Here is a 27,579-nt window from a genome sequence, read left to right on the forward strand (position 1 = left end):
TTGGAATTTACGTTCCATTGACAATGGGGAAAAAAAATGGAAAATTATCAAATGTCAGGTCATGCGAAGGCAAAGTTTTGGTCACCAGCCCAGATGTGGAGTTAGTGTACAAAATCAGTATGACCACCAGCTGGTTGGTGGATAGTTTTCTGTTACCTGACCTCACTGTGTTTCTCTTTAGCTTCTTTTGCTTTCTCTTTTCTGCTATATTTCCTACTGTCTGTTGACCTGAAATGAATAGACTGCCAGATATTTCTCCAGCAAAGATGGGTTTTTTCAGGGTCAGCAGAGAATTGCAATCTGAAGTCTGCAACCATGGCAGCCGTGTGCAAGTCCCGGCAGGGCAAAGGGAGGAGAACACTTTTTTAGAGAGGAAAGGAGGCTGGGAGGGCTGTAGTAAACAGAGTCCCTGGCTTTTCATTGGCCGAGTCGTTACCGGGAAAGAAGAATCTGTCTTCTTCCTCTTGGGCTCTGCTATGTTCACAGGGCATGAGAGCGACCCCTTCTGGTCTCCTGACTCTATTTAATTGAGATTTCTGTTTATTAATTTTTTTACACGTCTTAGCAAAAGCCTGGAAAAAGGACCATGAAAGTATCTCTGTTTATCCTAACTCTGCTTGCTGTGTCCACTGTAACTGTTACGGATGACATGAGTGGTCCTATCCTCACACTCTTTTAGTCCTGTAATTAATTTAGACTTTTGAACAAGAAGCTATCAAAATGTTAGAAGAAGGCTTTGTTCTTCCACCTAGCCCGGTGCTACCCTAACTTCTCTCTTGTTATGGGGAGACTCTTGCAAACATCTTTAAGAAACTCCTTTTCTTAAGGACTGCCCTCCAGTGTGTTCCCAGACTTCCACACCAAACTATTGAGAAGTTTCCAGAGAGGGTAAGAGGGGGATTTGGTCAAGAATGGGTGTGATTGGCCTGGGCAGAGAACTTGCTGCCTTCCTGCAGTTCCTTTCGTCTCTGTGATTTGTTATACTCCCCAGTACCATTTGAGAAGGTTGGTCTGACAACCAACCCTTCCAATGATTAATGGTTTTACATCCAATGATTAGTTTCTGCAGTTTTTTTTTTTTTTTTTTTTTTTGCGGTATGCGGGCCTCTCACTGTTGTGGCCTCTCCCGTTGCGGAGCACAGGCTCTGGACGTGCAGGCTCAGCGGCCATGGCTCACGGGCCCAACCGCTCCGCGGCATGTGGGATCTTCCCGAACCGGGGCACGAACCCGTGTCCCCTGCATCGGCAGGCGGACTCTCAACCACTGTGCCACCAGGGAAGCCCAATAAGGTACTATTATTATTTCTGTTTTATACAGGAAGAAACAGAGGCTTAGAGAAACTATATAACTTGCCTAAGATCACACCACTAATAAGTGGTTGAGCTTGGATTAACAAAATGTATTTGTGTCCAGAGCCTGAACACTTAACCACTGGAGTCCATAGCCTTTTTTCTTTTTTTCCTTTTTTAATTAATTAATTAATTTATTGGCTGTGTTGGGTCTTCGTTGCAGCACGTGGACTTTTCTCTAGTTGCGGCGAGCGGGGGCTACTCTTTGTTGCGGTGCACGGGCTTCTCACTGCGGTGGCTTCTCTTGTGGAGCATGGGCTCTAGGCGTGCGGGCTTCAGTAGTTGTGGCACACGGGCTCAGTAGTTGTGGTTCGTGGGCTCTAGAGCACAGGCTCAGTAGTTGTGTGGCACACGGACTTAGTTGCTCCATGGCATGTGGGATCTTCCTGGACCAGGGCTCGAACCCATGTCCCCTGCATTGGCAGGCGGATTCTTAACCACTGCGCCACCAGGGAAGCCCCCTTTTTTCTTTTTATTTGCTAAACTGTTTGGTTGTATGTAAGTTTGCATAAAATATTATACTCAAAAGTAATAAAATAATTTTATCTGAAAATAGGGCAAACCTGAAAAAAGCTTGTGACACAAAAATTACTCAGATCACAAAAGTACTCTTCTAGGTAATTATGCCTTAGATTTGAGGACTTTTGTAGATTTCAATGATCTTGCTCAGGTCTAAAATAGCATAGAAAATAGAAGACATTCCCCATGTTCAATTTTTTTCCCCAAATTCAATATTTAATATTAATTAAAATACCTGAATAATTTCTTCACATTCCTGATTAATTAAACGTTCAGATATTTCAGGAAGGATACCTTTTGGATTGATCGTGGTTTTAAATTCTAGTTGTAAACACTTTAAAAGTAATCTATACTCCTCCAACCTTTCAATTTTTTGGAAATCCCAACTTTCAATGGCATCATAAAGTCCAGAATAACCTGAAAAGTAGGAAGAAAATGGGGCTTTTAAAACGCCAACTAAAAATTACTTTGAGATTAATATCTCAAAATCATGATATGAAAGAGACTGAAAACATATCTGTAAATCACCTCCATTATTTATGATCTTTCAAAAAGAAAATTCAGTATTCATTTTAGGCACCCCACATTTCAGGTCCTCTAACAACGTTTACCATCTCTTAGGAGAAAGTACTAAGGTTAAATTTGAAGTCTTACATTTGGTCTTAGTATGAAATCTTCCTTCCAAGGTACCCCATGGATTTCACCTCAGCCTCTGATTTGCCTTTCAAAGGAGTCAAACTGTCATGCTATTAAGTATCTCCTCAGTGCAAATTAGTAAAAAAGGCAAAAAGAAATAGAAATTTTAATTCCTGCCCCTCAGGGGCTTACCTCCTACATTATTCCAAGAAAAGAATAGTAAGTATAATGGGAAATTTGAGGAGAAAAAATTATTTTCTACTGTAATAATCCAAGAATGCTTGGCCCTAAGATTCTTAGCAGAATAACCAGGCTTGTCTGACTATAACGCCCACACTCTTTTCATTAGGCTATAAAGACTATAACCACAGGGCTTCCCTGGTGGCGCAGTGGTTGAGAGTCTGCCTGCCGATGCAGGGGACACGGGTTCGTGCCCCGGTCCGGGAATATCCCACATGCCGCGGAGTGGCTGGGCCCGTGAGCCATGGCCGCTGAGCCTGCGCGTCCAGAGCCTGTGCTCCGCAACGGAAGAGGCCACAACAGTGAGAGGCCCACGTACCGCAAAAAAAAAAAAATAAATAAAATAAAAATAAAATTAATACTAATAGTACCTTATTAAAATGGTATTTTTATAGGAATTGAATGAGATAATATATGTAAAGTGCTTACATATCCCTGGCACATAAGTGCTCAATAAATTTTAATTATTGTGATTAATAATAAAAGTCATGTAAGTCCCACTACCCAGAAAAAAGCATTTGTTAATATTTTGTCATATCCTTCCAAATATACCTATGCCAATGTACCCATATTTTGAATGGGTGTCAAATAGGTTCGTTGTCTTCCTAATATAGCTGATGATGATACATATAACATCTCAGAGGAGGTAAGAACACATGGCTTGACATGTTGATATCACATGTAGAAGACAAGGATGAAGGAAAGTGTATCTTAAATGGTGGAGTTGGATGGGGCAAGAACGGTCATGAAGGAGACCTAGTGAACCAAAGTACACAATGATTTTAAATCAGATAGTAGTTGAATTGATATTTCTTCAGTAAAAACTCATAAAATGAAAACTTTTGAACTTGATTAATCAACTGCATTTGTCTTGCTTAGATCTGTTCCAACAACGGGCTGATGGCAGGTGCAGAGTAAATGGTTGAATGCCTTCTCAGATCAGACAAGGAGAACTGGCCGAAAACTTTGAAACTTGCATTGGAGAAAGAAGAGAGCAAGTTCAGTGAACTGTGGATGGTAGAGAAAGGTAGGGTATTTGGAAGGGTGGGAGGGTCTGAAAACATGCCCTTCCTCATAGTTCTACTTAGGGCTTCCGTCAGTCCTGCCTGTTTTTCTCTCACTGTCAGAGGCATTTCCCCTGCAAATACTCATGGTTACATCTCTAGTGAGAGACCAGCATGAAGTTGAGTTCTGGAAAGCAGGTGGTTTTTTAATGTACAGAATTAGTTAGGTTGTATATAACCTCTAACAAACCACTCTCATCCAGAATTAGCCCATCCTGCCCAAAGCATTTGGGTAAGGCAGAGTCTGAGCTCGCCGTCTGGATTTAGATTATCAGAGAAATAGCTTGAAAATTCTAGAGTTAAAGGTTCAAACTCCAGGACTCACCCCCTTTTCAGAGTAGAATTATGATGGACATTGCCTGGTTCTCTTGCCTGGAAGCCATCTGGAACTGAACTAGAACAGGATTGGAAAAAAGAATCTGTTGTGATTAAGTATCTGAGCCATCATTTGGCTTCCTGAAGCTAATAACATCTTCTCAGAGCATTATTTTAAAGGCTGAGTTTGGTAAACCATCTGAGCATCTGGTCTTAGCCTTTTTGTAGGCTTCTTTAAGATCACAAATTGTTCCAGAAATTATCTGTCTAAATATACATCTGATTTCTTGGGTCAGGTCAGGAATGGAAGACATGAGTGTCTGCTAAATCGTGCTTCTCTTTGGTTTGATTGTAAATCACGGGGGAGCTTGCTAAAATGCAGATTCTGATTCATTCGGGGCTCAAGAGTCTGCATTTCTAACAAGAGCCTAAAGAAGTTGCTGGTCCATGTTTCACACTTTGAATAATAAAGTTCTAAATGACACTGGAGTTCAAACTCCAAATTGAGATTTCAATTTGAAATCAAAAAGATTCCTTTGGTTGTTTTAAAAGGTGGAGGGAGTAGTTGTGAGAAATCTTAATGGAAGTTTAAAATTTTAGTATTATGATCTCTTTGTAGGGCTTTCACCATCAAGATCGTAATCAAATAATGTAAAGATTCTAAGATGTGTTTTGGTCTCATAAAGGTGCAAAAGATGTCAAAATGAAAGATCTTGAGGATGATGAAATGAAAACTTTGGATGTACAGATTTTCTACAGGGAAGAACCAGAAAACCAAAATCTTAGTCAGAATTCATGCCCTTCTTCAGGTACTCAGCATCGTTTGTTCTTATCCATAATGATGCTCTTTAGGTATTTTGTGTGGGGTCATGTTTTGCAGTGCCAAAAGTCATAGCCTAATGAAAAGTTATTTAAGGAAAAGTAAGAAAGAAAAGAGAATTTATATTAAAATGGATACTTTCTCTGTAGTTAGAAATGTCATTCTCTCCCTTCCATAGCTATTGCTAGCTTCTCCCTTTTTTTTTCTTCTTTTTTGTCTTCTTTTATCACTAAGTATTTGCATGTATACATTGAAAATGCAAATAGAGTCCTCCCAGAAACTCAATGTCTATGAAATCCAAAATCAGCCCTGCTTTCTAAAGAAATACTTCTACTCTTTGTGAGTCACTTGCTCAGTTTCCTCTCAAGATCTCAGGGCTGCAGTGTATGTTGATAAAATGTGTGCCCTGCACAGACATGTGGAGCTGAGAGGTTGAGTGGGGCTGAGATCCAGCCTGTCTTGTTTGTCAAACAATACACTGAGGGGCTGTGTCCTCCAAAAGGAGCTCCTTTCTCTAATTCTCACATAAGTTAGCTACGGCCCTATAAGGCCCACTTTATGTTTCTTGAAGCATATTTTCATGAGGAGACCAGAAAGTTGCATAATAAGCCATAGTAAAGAGTTATTTATAAAAGGGCATCAGGGAAACAATTAGGATCGATAATGAATAGTGTTAGAAGAAAGATGTGATTTGGGGATAACAACATAAGGTGAAAATTTATAGATTGCTTCTGCAACCGAATGATACATATTTTTTGTTATTCCAGAATAAAATCAATGAATGTAAATTGCTTTCATTTTTTCTGACATGTAAAGGTCCTTAGTGAACTCACTTAACCTTTAAGAAATTCCCATTTTCTTTAAAATGGGTAGGTTGGACTCAATAGATGATTTCCAAGGTCTTTTCTAGCTCTTAATATTCTGTATGCTTATCTGTTAGTGAGAAAAGCCTCTGATTATTTTTTAAAACTTCTGATTCTATGAAGAGAGAATACCATGTGAGAGCCTGCAGAATTACAAAGCATGGTTGTTCGTCAGTAAGAGATTACTTTGGGAGTTCATTATTCACAGTTAGGTGTTTTTCAAAGATCTAGGAGGGGTTTGTGGTTGTTTTGTCTCATACAGCATTTCCTTTAACTGGTGGCCATCTGTCTTGCCCTGAATTAGGCCATTCTTGCTTTAGTTTCTCCTTATTAGGTTTCCATGATTGTTTCAGAAAGAAATCTTTGTGGGTTTTTTTTTTTTTTCCTTTTTGCCATTGGTACTTTGTCATTGGGGGAGAATTCTGTACTTCAAGTCAGTGCAGAAGCTGGAATGCTTAATTAGAGACAAGGATTCTAAACTTTCTTGAATGAGGCCTTTCTTTCTAGAGACAGAATTCTTGTCTGTTGGACAATACCTGTTGCCTTGATTCCTCAGAGCAGTCACTGTTTGGTAACTTAGTTTCTTTTGTTTTACAGAAGTGCCTCATACTTAACAGCCCATTGAAGCCAAGAAATTACCAACTAGAGCTTGCTTTACCTGCTCAGAAAGGAAAAAACACAATAATATGTGCTCCTACTGGTAAGCCAATTGCCATTACTGATATAGTTTGTTTCTCTATTTGCTTCCTTTTTTCCCCTTTATTGAACACTGGAACACAATGGGCAAGTTTCAGTTTTTTGATTGTTCCATTTGTCTTTTGAGACAACCATTCTATTAATATAGTCTCAAGGTATTTAAGGAACATGAGGAAGGAAAGAAAAATGCCCTCTTTTATTTATTTTTTAAAATTTATTTATTTATTTATTTATTTTTGGCCGTGTTGAGCCTTTGTTACTGTGCGAGCTTTCTCTAGTTGAGGTGAGTGGGGGCTACTCTTCATTGCGGTGTGCGGGCTTCTCATTGTTGTGGCTTCTCTTGTTGCAGAGCACGGGCTCTAGGTGTGTGGGCTTCAGTAGTTGTGGCTCACGGGCTGTAGAGCACAGGCTCAGTAGTTGTGACGCATGGGCTTAGTTGCTCCGCGGCATGTGGGATCTTCCCAGACCAGGGCTCGAACCCATGTCCCCCTCATTGGCAGGCGGATTCTCTGCGCCACCAGGGAATCCCCTGAAAAATGCCCTTTTTTAGCTTCCTGCAGGCCCTGACTGTCTGAATGCATGTTAACTAGGACGCAGCTTGATTTTTCAGTCATAGTGTAAATTCTGCAGTTGTTAACCTGCCCACATCACCAATTTACTAGTCAGTTCGGTGGGTTTAGGGGAGCCTAAAATAATGACCTTTCTACAGAAGTATTTTAGTATACTATTAGTTACATGTTGTCTTTCTCTTTATATGTTAAAAGGTTGTGGAAAAACTTTTGTTTCACTTCTTATATGTGAACATCATCTTAAAAAATTTCCACAAGGACAAAAGGGGAAAGTTGTCTTCTTTTGCTATGCAACTCCCAGTGTATGGGCAGCAGAAGTCTGTGTTCTCAAAGCATTTTAGAAGACTTGGGTAGGTATAAGTTGGTCCAACTTCTTTTTCTCTAGCTTCATGTAACTGATGTGTTTTCTGCTTTGTGTTGCTTTTGGAAAACCATGATTCAAAAAATTTATAGTAGATTAAGCTTTTATATAATCTAGATGTAGTTCCTTCATGGATTCAAGTCTTTTTTGTTAGATAGACCTGAAATCCTAAATTCCTTTGATTAGCTCTTGTCGAATGAGTAAATGACTTACGATAACTTTTATATTTAAATGGCACATTTAACTTTTTAATGATTTTATAATTTATTTAATATTACTCTTTTCCTTACTATTTTCTTTCTCAGTGGCTTACAAGAATTACAGTCAGCCCTCTGTATCTGCAGGTGCCACATGGAATATATTCTACTAGCAATTCTTCCTAGCTTACATTTATTGATCACTTACTATGTGTCAGGCTTTGTGCTGGCACTTAACCTTTCTCCAGATCTGTTCCTTTTGAATTTAGGGAGAATTTAATCCCTCGATGTTCTGACCTGGTATTTCATATCTTTGTGGTTCGTCATTCACATCATGGTTGGTAATAGGAAATTTCTGTCATTTTCCAGGTACAAAGTTGTAGGCATTTCTGGAGTAACATGTGACAATGTCTCAGTGGAACAGACTGTTGAGAACAATGGCATCATCATTTTAACTCCACAGATTCTTGTAAACAACCTTAAAAATGGGACTATTCCCTCACTCTCTGTCTTTGATGATATTTGATGAATGCTACAACACTAGTAAACATCATCCTTATAATATGATCATGTTTAATTATCTAGTTCAGAAACTTGGAGGGTCTTCAGACTCACTGCCCCAGGTATCTCTAAAGTCAGATGGATTTCTCAGAAGAGTTCTAACCTTCCTAAATCCTGTTTATTTACCCTTGTGGCCATACTGAGGATGTCCTTCTGAGATCCTGAGTGCACATTGTACAACTCATTCATTAATTTTGATTGATTCATTCATTTATTCACTTAAATATGTATTAGGTGCCTCCATGTGTCACGCACTGTGCTAGGCACTAGGGTATAAATATAAAAAGACATAGTACTTGCCCACAAACAGCTTAAGTTTTGTGGGGAGCAAAATATGTGAGAATTATGTTATAATTTATGGTGATGGCACATGATGGAGTGGTACAGAACAGAAACGACAGAGATCCTAAATGTGCTGTAAAGTAAGGCAAGACATAACAGAAGTTAGGATAGGCAAAAACTAACAAGAGTTTACAAGGTAGACAGCTAGATGGTTTTCAGTAAAGGCTACTGTATGTCCAGAGGCAGAGAGTTATGAAAGAGCATGGGGTGCTCGAGAAGCTTGAAGTTCTTTTTTTTTTCTTTGGCCGCACTGCACGGCTTGCAGGATGTTAGTTCCCTGACTGGGGATTGAACCTGGGCCACGGCAGTGAAAGTGCTGAGTCCTAACCACTGGACTGCCAGGGAATTCCCAAGAATATTGAGGTTCTTGATATTTCCTGAGTGCAGAGTGTGAAGTAGTGAATAGCAGCTGGTGAGGCAGGATGGGAGAGAGGGAATGACTGACAGAACAAGATTCCAGGAGAGACCAGAGGGTATGGGACAGGTAGGCAAGTAGATGCATTAGTACGGGAGAGCAGATGAAACACCATTTTTGGTGTCATCAGAGAGGAGTGGCTGAGAAGAGTCAAGACAGAGAATAGATGGAGTCAGGAAGGGTAGGGAATCCCTGGCATATAACCTCTCTTTTCTCCTGAATGTAGGAGAGAGAGATCGTTCACTGAGGATAATTAAGATGGGAATGGAGGAGGGAGCTCAGGATGTACGGAGAGGATTTGAAATGGTCGAGACAGAACTGAGAGGAACACAGAAGAATCACCTGGTCATATTGGGGCCAAATGAGGTTGGAAACCATGACTATGGTTTACTGATCTCACATTTGAGTTATGTTCTCTAACCTTAATAATTACCCGTTTAGGAAGCACAGTTTAAAAGAAATTCAGTATGGTGCCCATAGACAAAATTCAGCAGAAATCACATTTCTTACAGATTTTTCTTCTAGAATAAAATTGGTAGTTAACTAGATTCCTTGCTTGATTGAATGATTCAGTCATTCAATATTTGAGTGGCTATGAGAGGAAGGAATAAATACTTATTAGGAGACCATTAAACTAAATTCTTTACAAATGTTATCTTACTGAATTCACACAGCTACCGTTTTTTAAAAATTGAAGTATAGTTGATTTACAATGTTGTGTTAATTTCTGCTGTACAGCAAAGTGATTCAGTTATCCATAGATATACATCCTTTTTAATAATATTTTCCATTATGGTTTATCACAGGATATTGAATATAGTTCCCTGTGCTATATAGTAGGACCTTGTTGTTTATCCATTCTATATATAATAGTTTGCATCTGCTAATCCCAAACTCCCAATCCATCCCTTTCCCACCCCGCTCCCCCTTGGCAACCACAAGTCGATTCTCTATGTCACACAGCTACCTTTTTTTTTTTTCTTTTAAGTTTTTTATTTTTTGGCTGCACCACACAGCATGTGGAATCTTATTTCCCCGACCAGGGATCGAACCCATGCCCGCTGCACTGGAAGCAATGAGTTGTAACCACTGGACTGCCAGGGAAGTCGCACAGCTACCATTTTAAATGGCTGTTGTTTCCCAACTTTAGAGACAGCTGAAGATACTTGTCCAAGGACACACAGACAGTGTGACATGGCTGAGACTGGAATGCAAGCGTGTCTGATTTTAGTCCTTTTCCTTTTCAGTATGTTGTTCTACACATCATGGGGGAAACAAGGGTAAAGAAAAGTCCTGCCTTGAAAGGGTTTCTTCTCTTGGCTTCTATGCTGATTTGTGTTTAGCTGCTGAGTAACTATTCAGTGCTGAGTAACTATTCCTGCATTTATTCAGTGCTTTGCCTAATGGGGACCTTTCCATTTTTGATGTCATGGAGAATGTCAGAAAAAAAAATAACGTTCTTGCTCTTTATCTGAAGTTAGTTTAAAAAACAGAACAAAACCTACTTTAGCAGGAAAGAGTTACATGAAGGGTTGTGGAAACATCATGCTATTTCCCAGACATCTAACGGTTTGGAGTGCTCCTCACAGGTCATTGGGCTGACTGCCTCGGTTGGCACTGGGGATGCCAGAAATACAGCTGAAGCCACAGAGTATATCTGCAAATTGTGTGCTTCTCTCGACACATCAGTGGTAGCAACAAAGACAATTTGGAGGAACTGGAGGAGATTGTTTATAAGCCCCAGAAGTGTAAGTGGGATCCAGTAACAAGCCCTTTGGGACTTTGTTACTCTCTGCTATTCTTAGTTCAGGGCCATTTAGATGAACCCTGAATTTTTACCCTTCCTCTGTTTAGTGGAAAATATTTAACCCCAAACTTGGGAAGTAATCACATTTCCAGCTTCTTTCCCCAATGAAGTTCAGGAGTGGCCTGTAGACAGCAAACATTCTTACTCTTCATTTCTGCAAAACCCTTATAAATGTACTGGCAGTGAGAGATGGGTGCTTAGAAAATCATGTAGATGGCTCAGTCCTTCCCTGCTTTCCGTGCCTGAGGCAGACACTGAGTTCCCATTCATCATTTGAATATGTATCTGGTAATTTTGGTTGAAGTGAAATTATCTGAACTCATATTTTCCCTCAAAAGATCAGAATATGATTTTATTAATAAGATCAACTAACAAATGATTCTTGAATATGAATGCTATATTAACCCAGCAAGGGAGATGGGTACAGAAGATGCATATGAGTTCATCCCCTTGCTCTCTGAATAGCATATGACTGAATGAGTAAAAGGCAGAACATACATACCTGAAATAGTCAGGGAGCTGCTTGTAAGGAGTGTAGAGAAGGTACCCAGTCTACACCTTTTAATATCACATACAAATTTCTTTATAGTCCAGTCCCCCCTGCCCCCTGAGTTTCATCTCCTCTCATGACCCATAAGCCCAACCAAGTCTCATTCCTTGGGCTCCTCAAACAGGTCATGTGTTATGTTCTGTCTCTAAGCTTTGTCCATCTGAGCATTTGCACATGACTGTGCTCACTCCTTCTTGCCTCTTTATCCCACTGACACTGCCTCCCCGGGAAGAATGAGAGAGTCTTTCCCATGCTCCATGACACCTTGCACATACTGTGTCACAGCACTCTGTGTGGTCATTTGGCTGTGTATCTTTCTCTCCCCTAAGAAGACAGACCTCTCTGGAGCACAGAGCCTGTTCTTTTCAGCTATCACCAGAACGCGGCATGTGGTAGGTGATTAATAAGTTTCTGTGGATACAATGCAAAAATGAATGTTAGGAACATTGTGAACACTCCTGGGGGTTGGGTGGGAAGGGAGAAGATGAAAGAACAGAGACAGGGTTTAAAATGTGGCATTTTCAGGAACAAGATGATTATCAGACTTGTCAGAGCAGGGCCTATGTGTTGAGTAACAGGAAAGGCTGAGTAAGAAGTTGAATTAGACCCAGACAGTGAAAGAGATGTTAGAATCAGTGCATTAAACACTAGGGAGCCACTGCAAAGTTTCTGAGTATTTGTTTTATCATTCAGATGACTTGCCTGTGAGCTTGGGGCCTAGGGTTTTACAGAGGAAGTAACAAAGGCAGAGAAAGGTTTGGAGAGGCATGCTTTGAACTATGAAGTGTGCTTCCTGAAAAATACTCATTTTCCTTTGATGGCTCTAGTTTTCAGGAAAGTGGAATCACGGACCACCAACAGATTTAAATGCAACATATCTCAGTTGATGATAGAGACAGAGTCTGGTAAAGAGTATCTTTGAAGAACTTGGTACCATAACTCTCGGTGAGAATAACCTCATTTTGTACTCTCTCCATATGGGAACAGCCATCTATTGTTCACTGGTGTCTTACACTCTCCTTAGTTCAGACAATGTCAAGACCATATCTAGAGGTTGACTCTCTTGATTATAGGTTATTCAGGAGCCTTCTTAGTCCTCCTTTATTTTCTTTTGCTTTTTTTTTCTCTTTTTAAATCCAAAGTAAATCCATCTGGACATGCACACCTGAAAAATACTGTATTTAAATCAATTCATTGCTTTCGTGGCCTTCCAAATTAGCTTTCCATCCTGACCTCCCTATTTATATGAATGAAACCACCATTCCCGTGAAGGCTCAGATTCAAACCTAGGGGTGATCTTTGATTCTTTCTTCTTTTGAGGCTCTCATGAAGTCACCAAGTTCTGTTCTCCTTTTTAAAATTAATTAATTAGTTAATTAATTAATTCACCAGGTGTTGTGCCAGGTACTATGCTAGGTAATGGAAACACCAAGATTAAAAACAATCTTGCCCTCAAGGAACTCACAGTCAAACAATGAGAATCAGATGCGAATAGTTGCCACGCCGTCGGGCAGAGTTACACACTGGGCATCATGGGAGCATATGGGAGCTTAGGCATGGACGACTGGGCTGCAGGGAAGACTTCCCGGGGGGAGGTGATGCCTGAGACAGATCTTGAAGTTAGCAAAGTTAAGACGGAGAGGTAATCAAGTGAGGTCGAAAAGGCATCAGAGTGACTTCCCTGGTGGCGCAGTGGTTAAGAATCCGCCTGCCAATGCAGGGGACACGGGTTTGAGCCCTGGTCGGGGAAGATCCCACATGCTGCAGAGTAGCTAAGCCCGTGCACCACAACTACTGAGCCCACGAGCCACAACTACTGAAGCCCGTGTACCTAGAGCCCTTGCTCTGCAACAAGAGAAGCTACCACAATGAGAAACCCATGCACCCGCAACGAAGAGTAGCCCCTGCTCACCACAACTAGAGAAAGCCCTCACGCAGCAACGAGGACCCAACACAGCCGAAAATAAATAACTAAAATAAATAAATTTATAAGAAAAAGAAAAGAAAAGAAATGGCATCAGACGCAGAAGGAAGGAGAGAGTGCAGTGAATTTTAGGACCTGCAAGATTTCGTGATAATTCTAACAAGTGAGCAGTAGAAAGGAGTGAGGCTAATGGGAGAGGCAAGGGCCAGTGAAGGGCCCAGTAGGCCAAGCTGAGTTTGAATTTTAGCCTAAAAGCAATGGGAAGCAGCGGGCGATTTTAAACTGATTAGTCCTGAGATGGGGACACCAGTGAATGAAGAGAGCCAAACAGAGGCGGTGGAGATGGGGTGGTGAAGGGAGGAGTCTTGTGCAGACAGGAAGTGTTCAGCTTTAAGGGCTAGCTGGCTTTGGGTGGGAATGAGAAGGTGGGGGGGGGGGGCAGGGTGGCGTGACACCTGTGTGTGCGCCAGCAGGTGGTACTGGTTCTAGCACTAGGAGCAGCTTCGGCAGAGTTCAGAGTTTTGGAGATGTTGAATTCTTGATGTCTGCAAGGTAACTCCTGGTGTCTCTCCTTCTCTCACACTTAATTTGCTTTTCTCTTTCCTTTTCTTTCACAGCTTGATTTCAGACTTATTCTGACACCTCATTTGTCCACCTCTGTTTCCCATTGAACCCCCATTACCTGGCTCGTCTGCCTGAAATTACCAGTTTTATCTCGTCAGTGTCCTGCTGGCATCCTTGTTCTTCTAGGCCGAGCTCTAACCTGCCCATTTGCGCCCTGCTCGTGCAATCTGGTTCTGCTTCTCTTGCCAGGTTTCCCCTGTATGCTAGCTCTGTGACTTGGCATAATGATTTTGCTTCTCTGAGCTTCCATTTCCTAATCTGTAAAATGTAATATCTACCTCATGGGGTTGTGAACTGAAGTGAAATTTTAAATGTAAGACATGTTGGTTCTTGGTACATAGTAGGTATTCAGTAAACAAGCGTATATGTACACAGACACACTACTGAGAGGAATATCTGTGTACAGAGAGTAAGGAAGAAAATTAGAAGGCAAGGCATGCTTAGAACCTTAAATGATTGGCCAGATGGCACAATGAAAAACTTTTTTTTTTTCAGAAAACTTATCTCAAATTCAAAATAGGAATTTTGGAACACAGAGATATGAAGAGTGGATTATCGCAGTTCAGAAAGCGTGCATGGTGTTTCAGATGCCAAAGATGAAGAGAGCAGGATTTGTAAAGCACTGTTTTTCTACACATCGCATTTGTGGGTATGTGGCTTCTTTGGAAAAGCATATTTCAGTCGTGTCACCTACTGGGAGCTGCACTGTGGCAGCTGAGAGAGCATCACTTAGGAACTTGCCAGGTGGTTCTTATGAAGCAAACTCCAAAATTTATCCCATTCAGCGTCTTCTTTGCTCTCTGAAACCTAGCACTAGAGGCAACGGGACAGAAACAAAGGCCGAGGTTGTATGTTGTGCCTCAGCATTCCCATAATTGGCATAATTGGAAAACACTGGGTGGTGATGCACATTATTGTAGATACGTGACCAGTGACAGCCATCTTTAAAGTTCAGTAGGTGGGTTGTGTTGCCATATCCTGAAGCACATGTCTTTCTGCTTTTGGTCAAGCCACATGCTGAGAAATCCAGAGTCTCTGGTTGTTTGCTGGCTAATCAAGAAGGTAAGCAACAACAACCATCATCACCTCTGCTTGTCGTGCCATTGAAAATATTTTAAAATGCACTCAGTCAGTATGAATTTGTAGAATTTTAATGAATTTAATTGACTATCTGGTGTAAGTGGTCAGCACCATCATTCTGAACAGGTGCCATTACAATTCAGTGATGGCTTTGAGTGTATAAAAAGGTTAAGTTGAATGTCTGAATTACATTTTTGTGTGATTTAATCTTTGACATGCATTTTTCTTGGAATTTTCTTTCTCTTCTAAGGTAGATTTCTAGAATCCAAAGTGATCCTAATTAATTAATGAGTCTAGCTAATTGAGGGGTTTTTTTTATAGTGTGGTTCTAAGGTTTTATTATAGTACTGTTAGAGACCATTTATCTTAAAAAAACTAAGTTGGAATAGATTTGAGAAGTTTATTATTAAAATTAATTCTGTGTTAATTACAGCAAATTGAACTTGAGTACAGCGAATGCACTAGGCATTAGAAACATACTGAAACTGTTTTCACTTTCAACAGAGATACAATGATGCCCTCGTTATCAATGAGCATGCTCGAATGAAAGATGCTCTGGATTACTTAAAAGACTTCTTCAGAAATGTCCAAGCAGAAGGATTTGATGAGATTGAGCAAGCGCTCACTCAGAGATTTGAAGATGGGTGGCATTTCCAGGAGAGGAAGGCCAGTGGAGCCTGGAGACTCCAAGGGCAGCCTACACATATTGTGTCACACTTAGCGACACGTGGTTACGCTCAGGGACTTGTCCCGGGCTTAAGAAGGTATTATACATGTCAGGACTATGATGCTTCAGGGAAATCTGGCGCTTATGAAAAGAATCTGCTGCTTATACTATTTCTTGTTTTGAAGAAGGAAAAAATAATAGGATTTGCAAAGGATACATCCCATCAAAATAGTCAATTGATAGTAGCATTTTTTGGTTTAACTTTTAGTAATTTTATAAAGGTTTAAAATTTTTTTAAAAGTGTTTTAATGATATTAAGACTGTAATTATATATATGTCTTTATAAAGAAGAAAACCAACATGGCTCATAATCCCACTGCCTTCATATTAAGAAAAATATAGGAAAATATTAACTGAAAAATCTCTCTTCTTCCTCTCTCAAATGCTTTTCCCAAAGGTAATTACTGTTAATTTTTTTTGCCTACCAAAGTATTAGCTATACATATGTGTGCTGCTAAACACTGAACAACCAGATTTCTGGGGGGAAAAATGTATGCATTTATCAGTATATTTAATGTATGCATTAAATTGATGGTTATTCCTCATAAAATTCTGGTCAGAGATTGGGAGATAAACTGTTTGAACTATAGCTAAAGGTCACAGTGTGTTCTACGTTGCTAGAATTTAAAAACCTTTTGTAAAATGTTCCCCTTCTGCAGAGAAGCTGCAGGAACTAAAATGTATTTCCATGGATCCCAGCAATGAGAACCCTAAACTCAAAGATCTCTGCTTGATCTTGCAAGAAGAGTACCACTTAAGCCCAGAGACCAGAATCATCCTCTTTGTGAAAACCAGAGCACTCATGGATGTAAGCTTCTTCCGCTTTGTGGGTAACAAATTGGCCCAGTACCATTTTATTGAAAAGATTGTCCTTTCCTCATTGCTTTGCAATCAAGCATCCATATATGTGTGGGTCTGTTTCTGGGCTCTTTATTCTATTCTGATTTTCTGTTTGTTTATCCTTACACTAATACCTCACTGTCTCAATCACTCTGATTTATAGTAAGTTTTAATACCCATAGAGAAAGCACTTCATACTTTTTAATTATTTTCATCAATTTAAAAAATTTTAGCTATTGTATGGGTACCTACTGGTACCTCACTAGGGTTTTAATTTGCATTTCACTAATGACTAATACGGTTGAGCATTTCTTCATACACTTATTAGCCATTCATATATCTCCTTTGGTGAAGTATCTGTTCACATCTTTTGCCCATTTAAAAATGGGGTTTTATTGCCTTAATTATCATATTATTGTTGAGGTTTTGAGAGTTCTTTTTTCTGACAAAAATGTCCTCTGTCAGAAATGTGATTTGCAAATATTTTCTTCTGATCTTTTCATTCTCTTAACAGTTATCTCTTACAGATTGAAAGCTTTAACTTTTGACAGAGTCCAGTTTATCATTTTTTTTCTTTTTGTGGATTGTGCTTTTGCTATTGTGTCTAAGAAATCTTTGCTTACCCAAGAGCACAAAGATTTTTTTCTATGTTGTCTTCTAGAAGTTTTATAGATTTACATTTTATATTTAAGTCTACAGTCCATTTTGAGGTATGGGTTGAGATTTTTTTTTCTTTTAGCATGTGGGCATCCAATTGTTTCAGCATATATGGTGAAAAGACTATCCTTTCTCCATTGACTTGCCTTCTTAACTTAAAAAAAATCAGCTGACTGTATTTATGTGGGTCTATTTCTAGATTCTCTATTCTGTTTCATTCATTTATACATCTATCCTTGCACCCATCCTACACTGTCTTGATTACTGTAACTTTATAGTAAGTCTTTAAATCAAGTAGTATGAGTCTTCCAACTTTTTAATTCTTTTCAAAATTGTTTTAGCTATCTTTCTTTACCTTTCCATTTTTATTTTAGAATCAGCTCATCCACATCTACAAGAAAGTCTGCTGGAATTTCATTTGGGATTACATTGAATCTATAGATAAAATTGGGGAGAGATGACACTGTAACAATATTGAGTCTTCCAGTCCATGACCACAGTATATCTCTTCATTTATAGAGGGCTTCTGTATTAGTTATCTAGTGCTGATAACAGATTACCCCAAAACTTAGTAGCTGGAAACAACAGACATCTGTCATCTTTTAATATGTATGGGTCAGGAATCTGGAAACAACTGGGTATTTCTGTCTCAGGGTGTCTCATGAGGCTGCAGTCAGGGTGCTGGCCATGGCTGCAGTTATCTCAAGGCTTGACTCAGAGGACCAGCTTCCAACCTTACTGTGTGGCTTTTGGCAGAAGATGTGTTTCGCTCACTCACGGGCACCTCTCCACAGGCTGGCCTCGCAACATGGCCTCTGGCTTCCTCTAGAGTGAGTGATCAAGAGAGGATGAGGTCAATATGGAGGTCACAGTCATTTTATAGCTTCAACTTGGAAGTGATTCCCCTCAGGTCTGCCATATTTTGTTCATTAGAAGCAAGTCAATAAGACACACTGCTATATTTAAAATAGATAACCAACAAGGACCCTGTATAGCATAGGGAACTCTGCTCAATATTCTGTAATAACCTAAATGGGAAACGAATTTGAAAAAGAATAGATATGTGTATATGTATAACTGAATCACTTTGCTGTATACCTGAAAGTGACAACATTGTTAATCAATGATACTCCAATATAAAATAAAAATTAAAAAAAAGAAGCAAGTCAGTAAGTTCAGTTCACACTTGAGGGGAGGGGATTAAACAGGATCTGAATACCAGCAGGTGGAAATCACTCAGGGCTACCTTAGAGGCCACCTGCCACATATTCTTTGGTTTCTTTTATCAGTGTTTTGTCGTTTTCAGCATACAGATTCTGCACATATTTTGTTAGACTTATACCTAAGTATTAATGCTATTATAAACCGTACTTCTAATTGTTTGTTGCTGGTATATAGAAATACAACTGATGTCTGTATATGGATCTTGTGTCCTGAGATCTTGCTAAATTCACTTATTAGCTCTACATACCCACTATTCTGAACCTTGCCTTTTTCACTTAAAAAATATCTAAGAGATTAAACCATATCAGATTACAAAGATCTATACCATTATAGTTAATTATCGCATAGACTTCAATTACAAGAAGCTTTTTTCCCTCAGGTTTATTAGTCTGAAAACTACTTAAGTATACTTGTCTGTATACTTTTTTTTAATTGAAGTATAGTTAATTTACAATGTTGAATTTATTTCTGCTGTACAACAGAGTGATTCAGTTATACATATACATGCATTCTTTTTTATATTCTTTTCCATTACGGTTTACTTTAAGTTTTTTGCGTATATTCAATATTGAATTAATACAGATAGTATACAAATAGTATCCAACTGATAATTGCTTTGTATTTTCAGGCTTTAAAGAAATGGATTGAAGAAAATCCTAAGCTCAGCTTTCTCAAACCTGGCATATTGACTGGACGTGGCAGAACAAATCAGAAAATAGGTATTTATATATAGTGGATTAGATTTAGTATACTATATATATATAAGAACATATATAATATATTTGAATTCTTTCTTATTGCTTGTATCAGTCAGGGTTCAACCAGAGAAGCAAAACCAGTAGGAGATTATACATACATACGTATAGATGTACATACATATATATATTGAAACATATATATGTTGTACACAGACACACACACAGGGATTTATTACAAGGAATTGACATAGACACTTGGACTGGCAAAGCAAGTCTGAAGTCCATAGGGCAGGTGCAGGACCAGGTGGAACCCCACAGGCATGAGCTATTTGGAGTCTCTGAGCTCAGGGATCACCTAAGCTCTCTTTTAAAGGGCTGACTTGATTAGGTCAGGCCCACCTAGGATGAAGTCCCTTTTGAGTAACAATGTCAACTGATTTAAGAACTTAAATTACATCTGCAAATTCCCTTCACAGAAGCACCTAGGTGAATATCTGGGGACTGCAGTTCAGCCTAACTAAGTGGACACATCAAAAAGCCATCACAGTGCTCAAATGCCAGAAATTTGTAGACTTTGCCTCCTTCCATAAGTCCTATAGACAAAACCAAAGTTTGTCTTTTAATATTGTTTGAGTATGTTACTCTCTTGCTCAAATTCTCAGCCAATAGATTAAGATCAACTGGAAACAGAAATGTTCTCTTTCTATTTTATTGTTATCCTTTAAACTATAGATACTTTATAAAATATTATATATCTTGTAATTTTTAAAAAAGTCCTAGAGATAATCCTGAAATCTAGGTAGGGGGTTAAAGGATGAAAGGCTGGGCTTCCCTGGTGGCGAAGTGGTTGAGAGTCCGCCTGCCGATGCAGGGGACACGGGTTCGTGCCCCGGTCCGGGAAGATCCCACATGCCAAGGAGCGGCTGGGCCCGTGAGCCATGGCCGCTGTGCCTGTGCGTCCGGAGCCTGTGCTCACTGCAACAACAGTGAGAGGACCGCGTACCGCAAAAAAAAAAAAGAAAGGATGGAAGGCTACCTCTGTTGTCACCCAGGAGGATTCTAGGTGGCCGGTCCTCATCCTGACATTCTCACAGCCATGCTCCCCATGCCTCAGTGACCAGCAATGACAGGTCCTTACTGTATCTCTTATTTAGTGTTATTTATAATAAGCAGTCCCCTTGCTGCCAGTCCTCGGTCGTCACCCTTGCACTTTCCCCTTATGCAAAATTTAAACTTCATGAATCTAAAAAGTAAAGTCAGATTTTGAAAAGTTGGCTTACCAAATGAAGTCCAACACCACATTACTGTGGTTGGAATTCAGAGTTCTCTGCCATATGACTCCAGCATGAGTCTAATTTGATTTTCAAACTTTGTTATTCCTCCACACATAAGCACCCAGAAACTATTTTCATACTTGTTTGTTCGTCCGTCCCTCCATTCATCCGTCCGTCCGTCCATCCATCCACCCACACTTGTTTAGAACTTACTCTGTTCCAGTCACTGTGTATCTGCCAAGCAGCGTTCCCCTCCTCCTAAGACTAGACCACCAGGGAGGGGTATCCCTCCTCCAGACCCCGCAGCACCCAGTTCCACCCCCATTTCATTGCTCATCACATTGAATTGTAGTTTCCTGTTTATATCCTTCTTCCACAAACTAGGAGCTCCTTGTAGATAAAAATGAACCTTTTCACCATTCCAGCCTTATCTGACAGACCATAACTGCTGAATGAATATTTGATGAACAAATGGATAAGTTCAGAAATTAGTGAAGTATGGTGTCTGTCTTGGGCATGTTCATTGTTCAGTAGAAATGATGGTGGAAAAAAATTGTTTTGGCCTCAACAAAATATATCTCAAGATTTTGGCTTTCTATATACTAGGGAAAAAATGGAACTTTTATAAATTCAGGACTTCCCTGGTGGAGCAGTGGTTAAGAATGCGCCTGCTAGTGCAGGGGACACGGGTTTGAGCCCTGGTCCGGGAAGGTCCCACGTGCCGCGGAGCAACTAAGCCTGTGAGCCACGACTACTGAAGCCCGCGTGCCTGGAGCCCATGCTTTGCAATAAGAGAAGCCCCCGCAATGAGAAGATGTACACCACAATGAAGAGTAGCCCCCGCTCACCACAACTAGAGAAAGCCCGCGGGCAGCAACGAAGACCCAACGCAGCCAAAAATAAAAAAATATATATATATATAAATTCTATTAACTCTGAGGTGGAGACCACTGAAATTCTTTCCTTCTCAGTGTATCAGTGGCTGGGAACTGCATACTGCTGGATCCTAGACTTAAATTCAAAGCCCGATTCTGCTGCTAGCTAGCTGTCAGTTTACCATACCTGCAAAACGTCAAGATCTTCACCTATAACAAAGGGGAATCATAACGTTTGCCACATCAACCTAAAAGGGCCTTGTGAAATTCCAGTGAGTAAGTAGATGTAAAACGGTCTTGTTAGCTGAAAACTGCTGTGCGTGTGCAAATGTGCTAAAATTAGCTGTTAATATTTTTGCAAAAAATCAATATTTGTTTTGATATACCATGACCAAAGCCACATAGCTAGTAGTTGCCACAGCTGGGATTTTAGGTCAGGCAGACTTGTGGCAGAGTCCAAGTTGTTGGACCCCACCTTAAATATCCTCTCAAAAACAAGGACAAGGATAGGCCCTATCGCTAAGGTTGTTGTAAGATCATGGATGTAAAGCACTTATCACAGTACCTGGCATGTCGTTAAGTATTCCATAATTAATAGCTATTTTTTCAAGGGTAAAGTTCCCTCTTGGTGAGTTATACCTGCCTTCTGACTCTGACACAGGAATGACCCTCCCAGTACAGAAGTGTGTATTGGATGCATTCAGAACTGACGGAGATAACAAGATTCTGATTGCCACCTCAGTTGCTGATGAAGGCATTGTCATTGCTCAGTGCAATCTGGTCCTCCTATTTGAGTATGTGGTCAATGTCGCCAAAATGATCCAAACCAGAGGTAAGAAAAGCTTTCATACCATTACTAAAAGGCTGCCATTTTATCTGATTTGTGAATGTGTCTGTCATTCCAGCCTTTCTCCTTTACTGTGACCAATGGCACAGTGGACCCTGGTATCATTGGCCCTAAAGGTGGCTTACTTGGTCAGGACTGGGTGGCTACAGTTTTGTCCACTAACATATAGTCCATTTTGGTTCTTGTTCACAATGAATACTGATTACTGGACCGACATTGGCTGACATATTTATTGAAGGATAATTCCAACTTTGATTGACGCTTTGGCAGTCACATGCGGACCTTTTCTGGTTGTGCTTAGGTGCTGGTGGGCTCCCTGTATTCCAGAAGAGACACTCCAAGGAGTTGTATCCCACTTGAACTAGACAGTCTCCTAACTGGTCTCTCTTACTTTTTCTAATTTCCATAACAACGGCTGCCACATCTTTTTTCCAGAAAAACAGCTCTGAGCATGTCCCTTGCCTGTTTAGAAGCTCCAGTGTTTCCCCAATTTTCTTGGTGTTAAAGCATTTTCAAAATCCAGCACCCACTTATCTTTCCAACCTTATTCCGCATTCTTCCATTTTATTCATTAGTCGCTTCAGCCTACCTGACTTTATCATTTCTTCCTTTTTGAAGAAATTGTACGAGTACTGCTTCTGCTGACCTTTGTTTTTCCTCTTCTCCTGCCTCCACATCACCTGTCCCTAATTCTCCCAGCTGGCAATAATCTCTAATTTGAATGCCCATGACCCTTTTATCCATCTTTCTTTTTTTTAAAAAAAAAAATTTATTTATTTATTTAGCTGTGCCAGGTTTTAATTGTGGCATGCAGGATCTAGTTCCCTGACCAGGGATCGAACCCTGGCCGCCTGCATTGGGAGCACGGAGTCTTACCCACTGGACCACCAGGGAAGTCCCTATCCATCTTTCTTTTTTTAATAAATTTATTTATTTATTTTTTGGCTGTGTTGGGTCTTCGTTGCTGTGCATGGGTTTTCTCTAGTCGTGGTGAGTGGGGGCTACTCTTCCTTGTGGTGCGCGGGCTTCTCATTGTCGTGGCTTCTCTTGTTGCAGAGCATGGGCTCTAGGTGCGCAGGCTTCAGTAGTTGTGGCACGTGGGCTTAGTAATTGTGGCTTGCGGGCTCTCAGGCTCAGTAGTTGTGGCACATGGGCTTAGTTGCTCTGCGGCATGTGGGATCTTCCCGGGCCAGGGCTTGAACCCGTGTCCCTTGCATTAGCAGGCAGATTCTTAACCACTGTGCCACCAGGGAAGCCCTCCCTATCCATCTTTCTTATAGCAGTTATCATTTTCCACCTATATTCCGGTGGTTGTGAACATATCTTATTTCCCCATTTCCCCATCTGTTTATTATTCATCTTTGGGGCCCTCACCATGTCATCCTGAGGGTTCATGCCAGATTGTCTGTGCCTGTCCAGTCACACTGTACCATGGAGACCCCGAGGAAGCCTGCCTAAGGTGGGCTCCTTGTTTATCCAGATGTTTAATATGCAGGTGCACACCTGAGTTAGACTTCACACCCTACCAGCTCAGCTCTTCTAGAAAGTGGGATTCAGTGAACCAAAGTTGAATTTTAGGAATACCCCTATTTCTCTCATATTCTCAGATTTATCAGAGTTTTAAGTCAAAGACACCAAATAAAATATTTATTTTCTAATAGGCAGAGGAAGAGCAAGAGGGAGCAAGTGTTTCCTTCTGACTAGTAATGCCGATGTAATCGAAAAAGAAAAAATAAGCATATACGAAGAAAAAATGATGAATGACTCCATTTTAAGCCTGCAGACGTGAGATGAAGCAGTATTTAAAGAAAAGGTAAGTCTTTGTATCTGTGTTACTCTTTCAGAATCTGACTGTAAGTCACAAACAGTCCCTGTTTGTGAGCATGGCTGGTACCTGTTATCATATTGCTCTGAGTGTTATTTTACTTTACTATTCCATTCCATTCCATTCCCTGCACTGTGGGGCTTGTGGGATCTTAGCTCCCTGACCAGGGATTGAACTGCGCCATTGGCAGTGGAGTCCTAACCACTGGACTGCCAGGGAATTCTCTGAGTGTTATTTTATTTTACTTTAAAAATTTTTTTTAACATTTCTATTTATTTATTTATTTATTTAGGCTGCATTGGGTCTTCATTGCTGCGTGCGGGCTTTCCCTAGTTGCAAGCGTGCGGGCTTTCCCTAGTTGCAACGAGCGGGGACTACTCTTTGTTGCGGTGTGCGGGCTTCTCATTGCAGTGGCTTCTCTTGTTGTGGAGCATGGGCTCTAGGCACATGGGCTTCAGTAGTTGCAGCACACAGGCTTCAATAGTTGTGGCGCACAGGTTTCAGTAGTTATGGCACGTGGGCTCAGTAGTTGTGGCTTGCGGGCTCTAGAGTGCAGACTCAGTAGTTGTGGTGCACGGGCTTAGTTGCTCCACGGCATGTGGAGTCTTCCGGACCAGGGCTCGAGCCCACGTCCCCTGCAATGGCAGGCAGATTCTTAACCACTGCGCCACCAGGGAAGTCCCCAGAGTGTTATTTTAGAACCATAAGTTTATGCTTAAAATTTCACCCTGTAGTGAGCATCAGATTCATTCTGCTTTGAGTCTCAGTGAGTTAAAATATATTGTATTAGTGCTAATACCTGAAACTATGTTTTTAGATCTAAAAGGCAAACTGAGCTAAAATTGCTCTTAAGTTGACAGTTCATTATGAGCACTACACCCTAACACTGCAAGACAGAGCTCTTCTTAGTCTTTTCCTCAAATCTCTCTCTCTCTAACATCCAGAGTCCTCAGGGAAAAGCTTCCAGTGCACCGTGCCTGGGAGGTGTGCCCAGTGTTGGAAGTACATAGGTATGGATAATAGTGTGAACTTTGGAGTGGTGCACTGATTCAGTCCAGCATCTCGGTAGTGACCTTAGTTTGGTTGTAATTTCCTTTATAACACAGAAAAATGGGGGGCAGATTGGGGAAACACACACATACACACACACACACACACACATACACCCATGCTTTCTGCAGACCATTTGCAGAGATTTTATCTCAGACTCTTTGGAAGCATTGAACTCTGCAGGTCTGGGGCAGGAGCTTTAACATTAGAATCAGTGGTTCCAGTCCCAGTTCTGCCACTTACAAAATGTGTGACTTCAGGTAGTTCCTCTTTGAAATCATCATTCTCCTTGTTTGTAAAGTTGGGAAAATAACAGTATTTGACTCACAGGGTAGTTTGGGGGATAAAGTGAGACATATACATCACTTCCTACAGTGCATGGTATAAAATAAGTGCTCAAAAATGGGAGTTGTTACTGGACAGAGGCATGAGGCCTACTTTAAAACTTCATGAAGGCCGCCTCCCGTTCGGGAGCAGCCCGGCCGGGCAGGGAGAGGAGGTGGGACGAGGCGGGGCATTGCGGCCACCGTGCCAGGGTGACCGGTTTCGCTGTATTCGAGGTGGCGGGGCGGATGGAAAGAGCAGGGAGGAGGCCGTGGTGCAGGATGGCGGCAACAACCTACGAGCGGCTGAAGCTGCATATCTCACCTTGAAAATGTTATGTGGAAGCTTGTGATGATGGAGCAGATAATGTACTTATCATCGACCGTGTGTCCACAGAAGTTACACTCTCAGTCAAGAAAGATATTCCTCCTTCAGCTGTCACAAGACCAATATTTGGTATACTGGGCACAATTCATCTGGTGGCGGGTAATTATCTAATTGTCATTACCAAAAAGAAAAAAATAGGTGAATTTTTCAATCATGTAATCTGGAAAGCAGTAGACTTTGATGTCCTTTCTTATAAGAAGACAATGTTGCACTTAACTGATATTCAATTACAAGATAACAAAACTTTCCTAGCAATGATAAACCATGTCTTGAGTGTGGATGGATTTTATTTTTCAACGACATATGATTTGACCCATACTTTGCAGCGGCTGTCTAACACTAGTCCAGAATTCCAGGAAATGAGTCTCTTGGAAAGGGCAAACCAGCGGTTTGTATGGAATGGTCATCTTCTAAGAGAACTTTCTGCTCAGCCAGAGGTCCATCGGTTTGCTCTTCCGGTATTATATGGCTTTTTTACTATGCACTCATGTTCTATTAATGGAAAATACTTTGATTGGATTCTCATCTCGAGGAGGAGTTGTTTCAGAGCTGGTGTCCGCTATTATGTAAGAGGAATTGATTCTGAAGGCCATGCAGCTAACTTTGTAGAAACAACAAATTGTGCACTACAATGGGAGCAGAGCTTCATTTGTACAGACTCGAGGATCAATACCACTTTACTGGTCTCAAAGACCAAATCTCAAGTACAAACCACTGCTACTGATCAACAAAGTAGCAAATCATATGGATGGTTTCCAAAGGCGTTTTGATTCACAAATAATTATTTATGGAAAACAAGTCATAATCAATCTGGTTAATCAGAAGGGCTCAGAGAAGCCACTTGAACAGGCGTTTGCAACAATGGCGTCTTCCTTGGCAAATGGAATGATCAGATATATTGCCTTTGACTTCCATAAGGAATGTAAAAATATGAGATGGGATCGACTAAGTATTTTATTGGATCAAGTAGCAGAAATGCAAGATGAATTAAGTTATTTTCTAGTGGACTCTGACGGCAAGGTGGTGACTAACCAGGAAGGCGTGTTCCGCAGCAATTGCATGGATTGTCTGGACAGAACTAATGTGGTCCAGAGTCTGTTAGCTTGTCGTTCGCTTCAGGCCCAGCTTCAGAGACTAGGAGTTTTGCATGTGGGACAAAAGCTTGAAGAACAAGATGAATTTGAGAAGATTTACAAAAACGCCTGGGCTGACAATGCAAATGCTTGTGCCAAACAGTATGCGGGAACTGGTGCCTTGAAGACTGACTTTACCAGAACTGGGAAGAGAACTCAGTTGGGACTTATAATGGATGGCTGGAACTCACTGATACGGTATTACAAGAACAACTTTTCTGATGGATTTAGACAAGATTCCATAGACTTATTTCTTGGGAACTATTCAGTGGATGAATTAGAATCTCATAGTCCTTTAAGTGTTCCAGGGGATTTGAAATTCCTGGCTTTGCCTATTATCATGGTTGTCGCCTTTTCCATGTGCATTATCTGTTTGCTTATGGCTGGTGACACCTGGACAGAAACACTGGCATATGTGCTCTCTGGGGAGTTGCAAGCATTGGAACATTTTTTATTATTCTTTACAATGGCAAAGATTTTGTTCATGCTCCCAGATTGGTCCAGAAAGAAAAGATAGACTGAATTTGTGTCTGTGGAAAGCAGGTTGGCTTGGAAGATTCCATTATGCAGAACTGGAGTCTTTACTGACCCGCTTTCCACGTCAGCCCAAGGTCTTTTTAAATCCTTTATCCAAAAGCACATCTTGCGCTTTGTGTGGGGGTGATGACTTAGAATTGATCTGATGTTACTGCCTTGATGATCTCTTTACTATTGGGACGGTTATCATTTGAAGCTATTCTATAATTAAAATGTAACCTCAATTCAGCTCACGGAATGGAAGGAAT

The 27,579-nt window shown here is 40.6% G+C and overlaps 1 protein-coding gene and 1 pseudogene across 1 annotated transcript in view; both read left to right on the plus strand.

Annotated features, from left to right (window-relative positions):
• Positions 1-3,647: 3,647 nt before the first annotated feature.
• Positions 3,648-27,579, plus strand: part of RIGI (RNA sensor RIG-I) — a 39,151-nt gene continuing 15,219 nt past the window's right edge. Inside the window, 19 exon segments of the mRNA XM_030763763.2 lie at positions 3,648-3,772; positions 4,811-4,933; positions 6,405-6,418; positions 6,420-6,507; positions 7,268-7,353; positions 7,355-7,422; positions 8,000-8,143; positions 8,145-8,253; positions 10,538-10,643; positions 10,646-10,696; positions 12,133-12,205; positions 12,207-12,250; positions 14,349-14,444; positions 14,447-14,502; positions 15,438-15,571; positions 16,318-16,468; positions 19,010-19,100; positions 21,890-22,060; positions 23,737-23,888. Of these exon segments, the coding sequence (XP_030619623.2) occupies positions 3,664-3,772; positions 4,811-4,933; positions 6,405-6,418; positions 6,420-6,507; positions 7,268-7,353; positions 7,355-7,422; positions 8,000-8,143; positions 8,145-8,253; positions 10,538-10,643; positions 10,646-10,696; positions 12,133-12,205; positions 12,207-12,250; positions 14,349-14,444; positions 14,447-14,502; positions 15,438-15,571; positions 16,318-16,468; positions 19,010-19,100; positions 21,890-22,060; positions 23,737-23,888 (1,866 nt within the window). The 5' untranslated portion in view covers positions 3,648-3,663.
• On the plus strand, positions 25,385-27,331 carry LOC111163199 (phosphatidylinositol-3-phosphatase SAC1 pseudogene; annotated as a pseudogene).

Source organism: Delphinapterus leucas, chromosome 6 (genome assembly GCF_059928025.1).
Source record: "Delphinapterus leucas isolate spDelLeu-1000000601 "Yukka" chromosome 6, BTC_Dleu_Yukka2, whole genome shotgun sequence".
NCBI classification, from domain to species: Eukaryota; Metazoa; Chordata; class Mammalia; order Artiodactyla; family Monodontidae; genus Delphinapterus; species Delphinapterus leucas.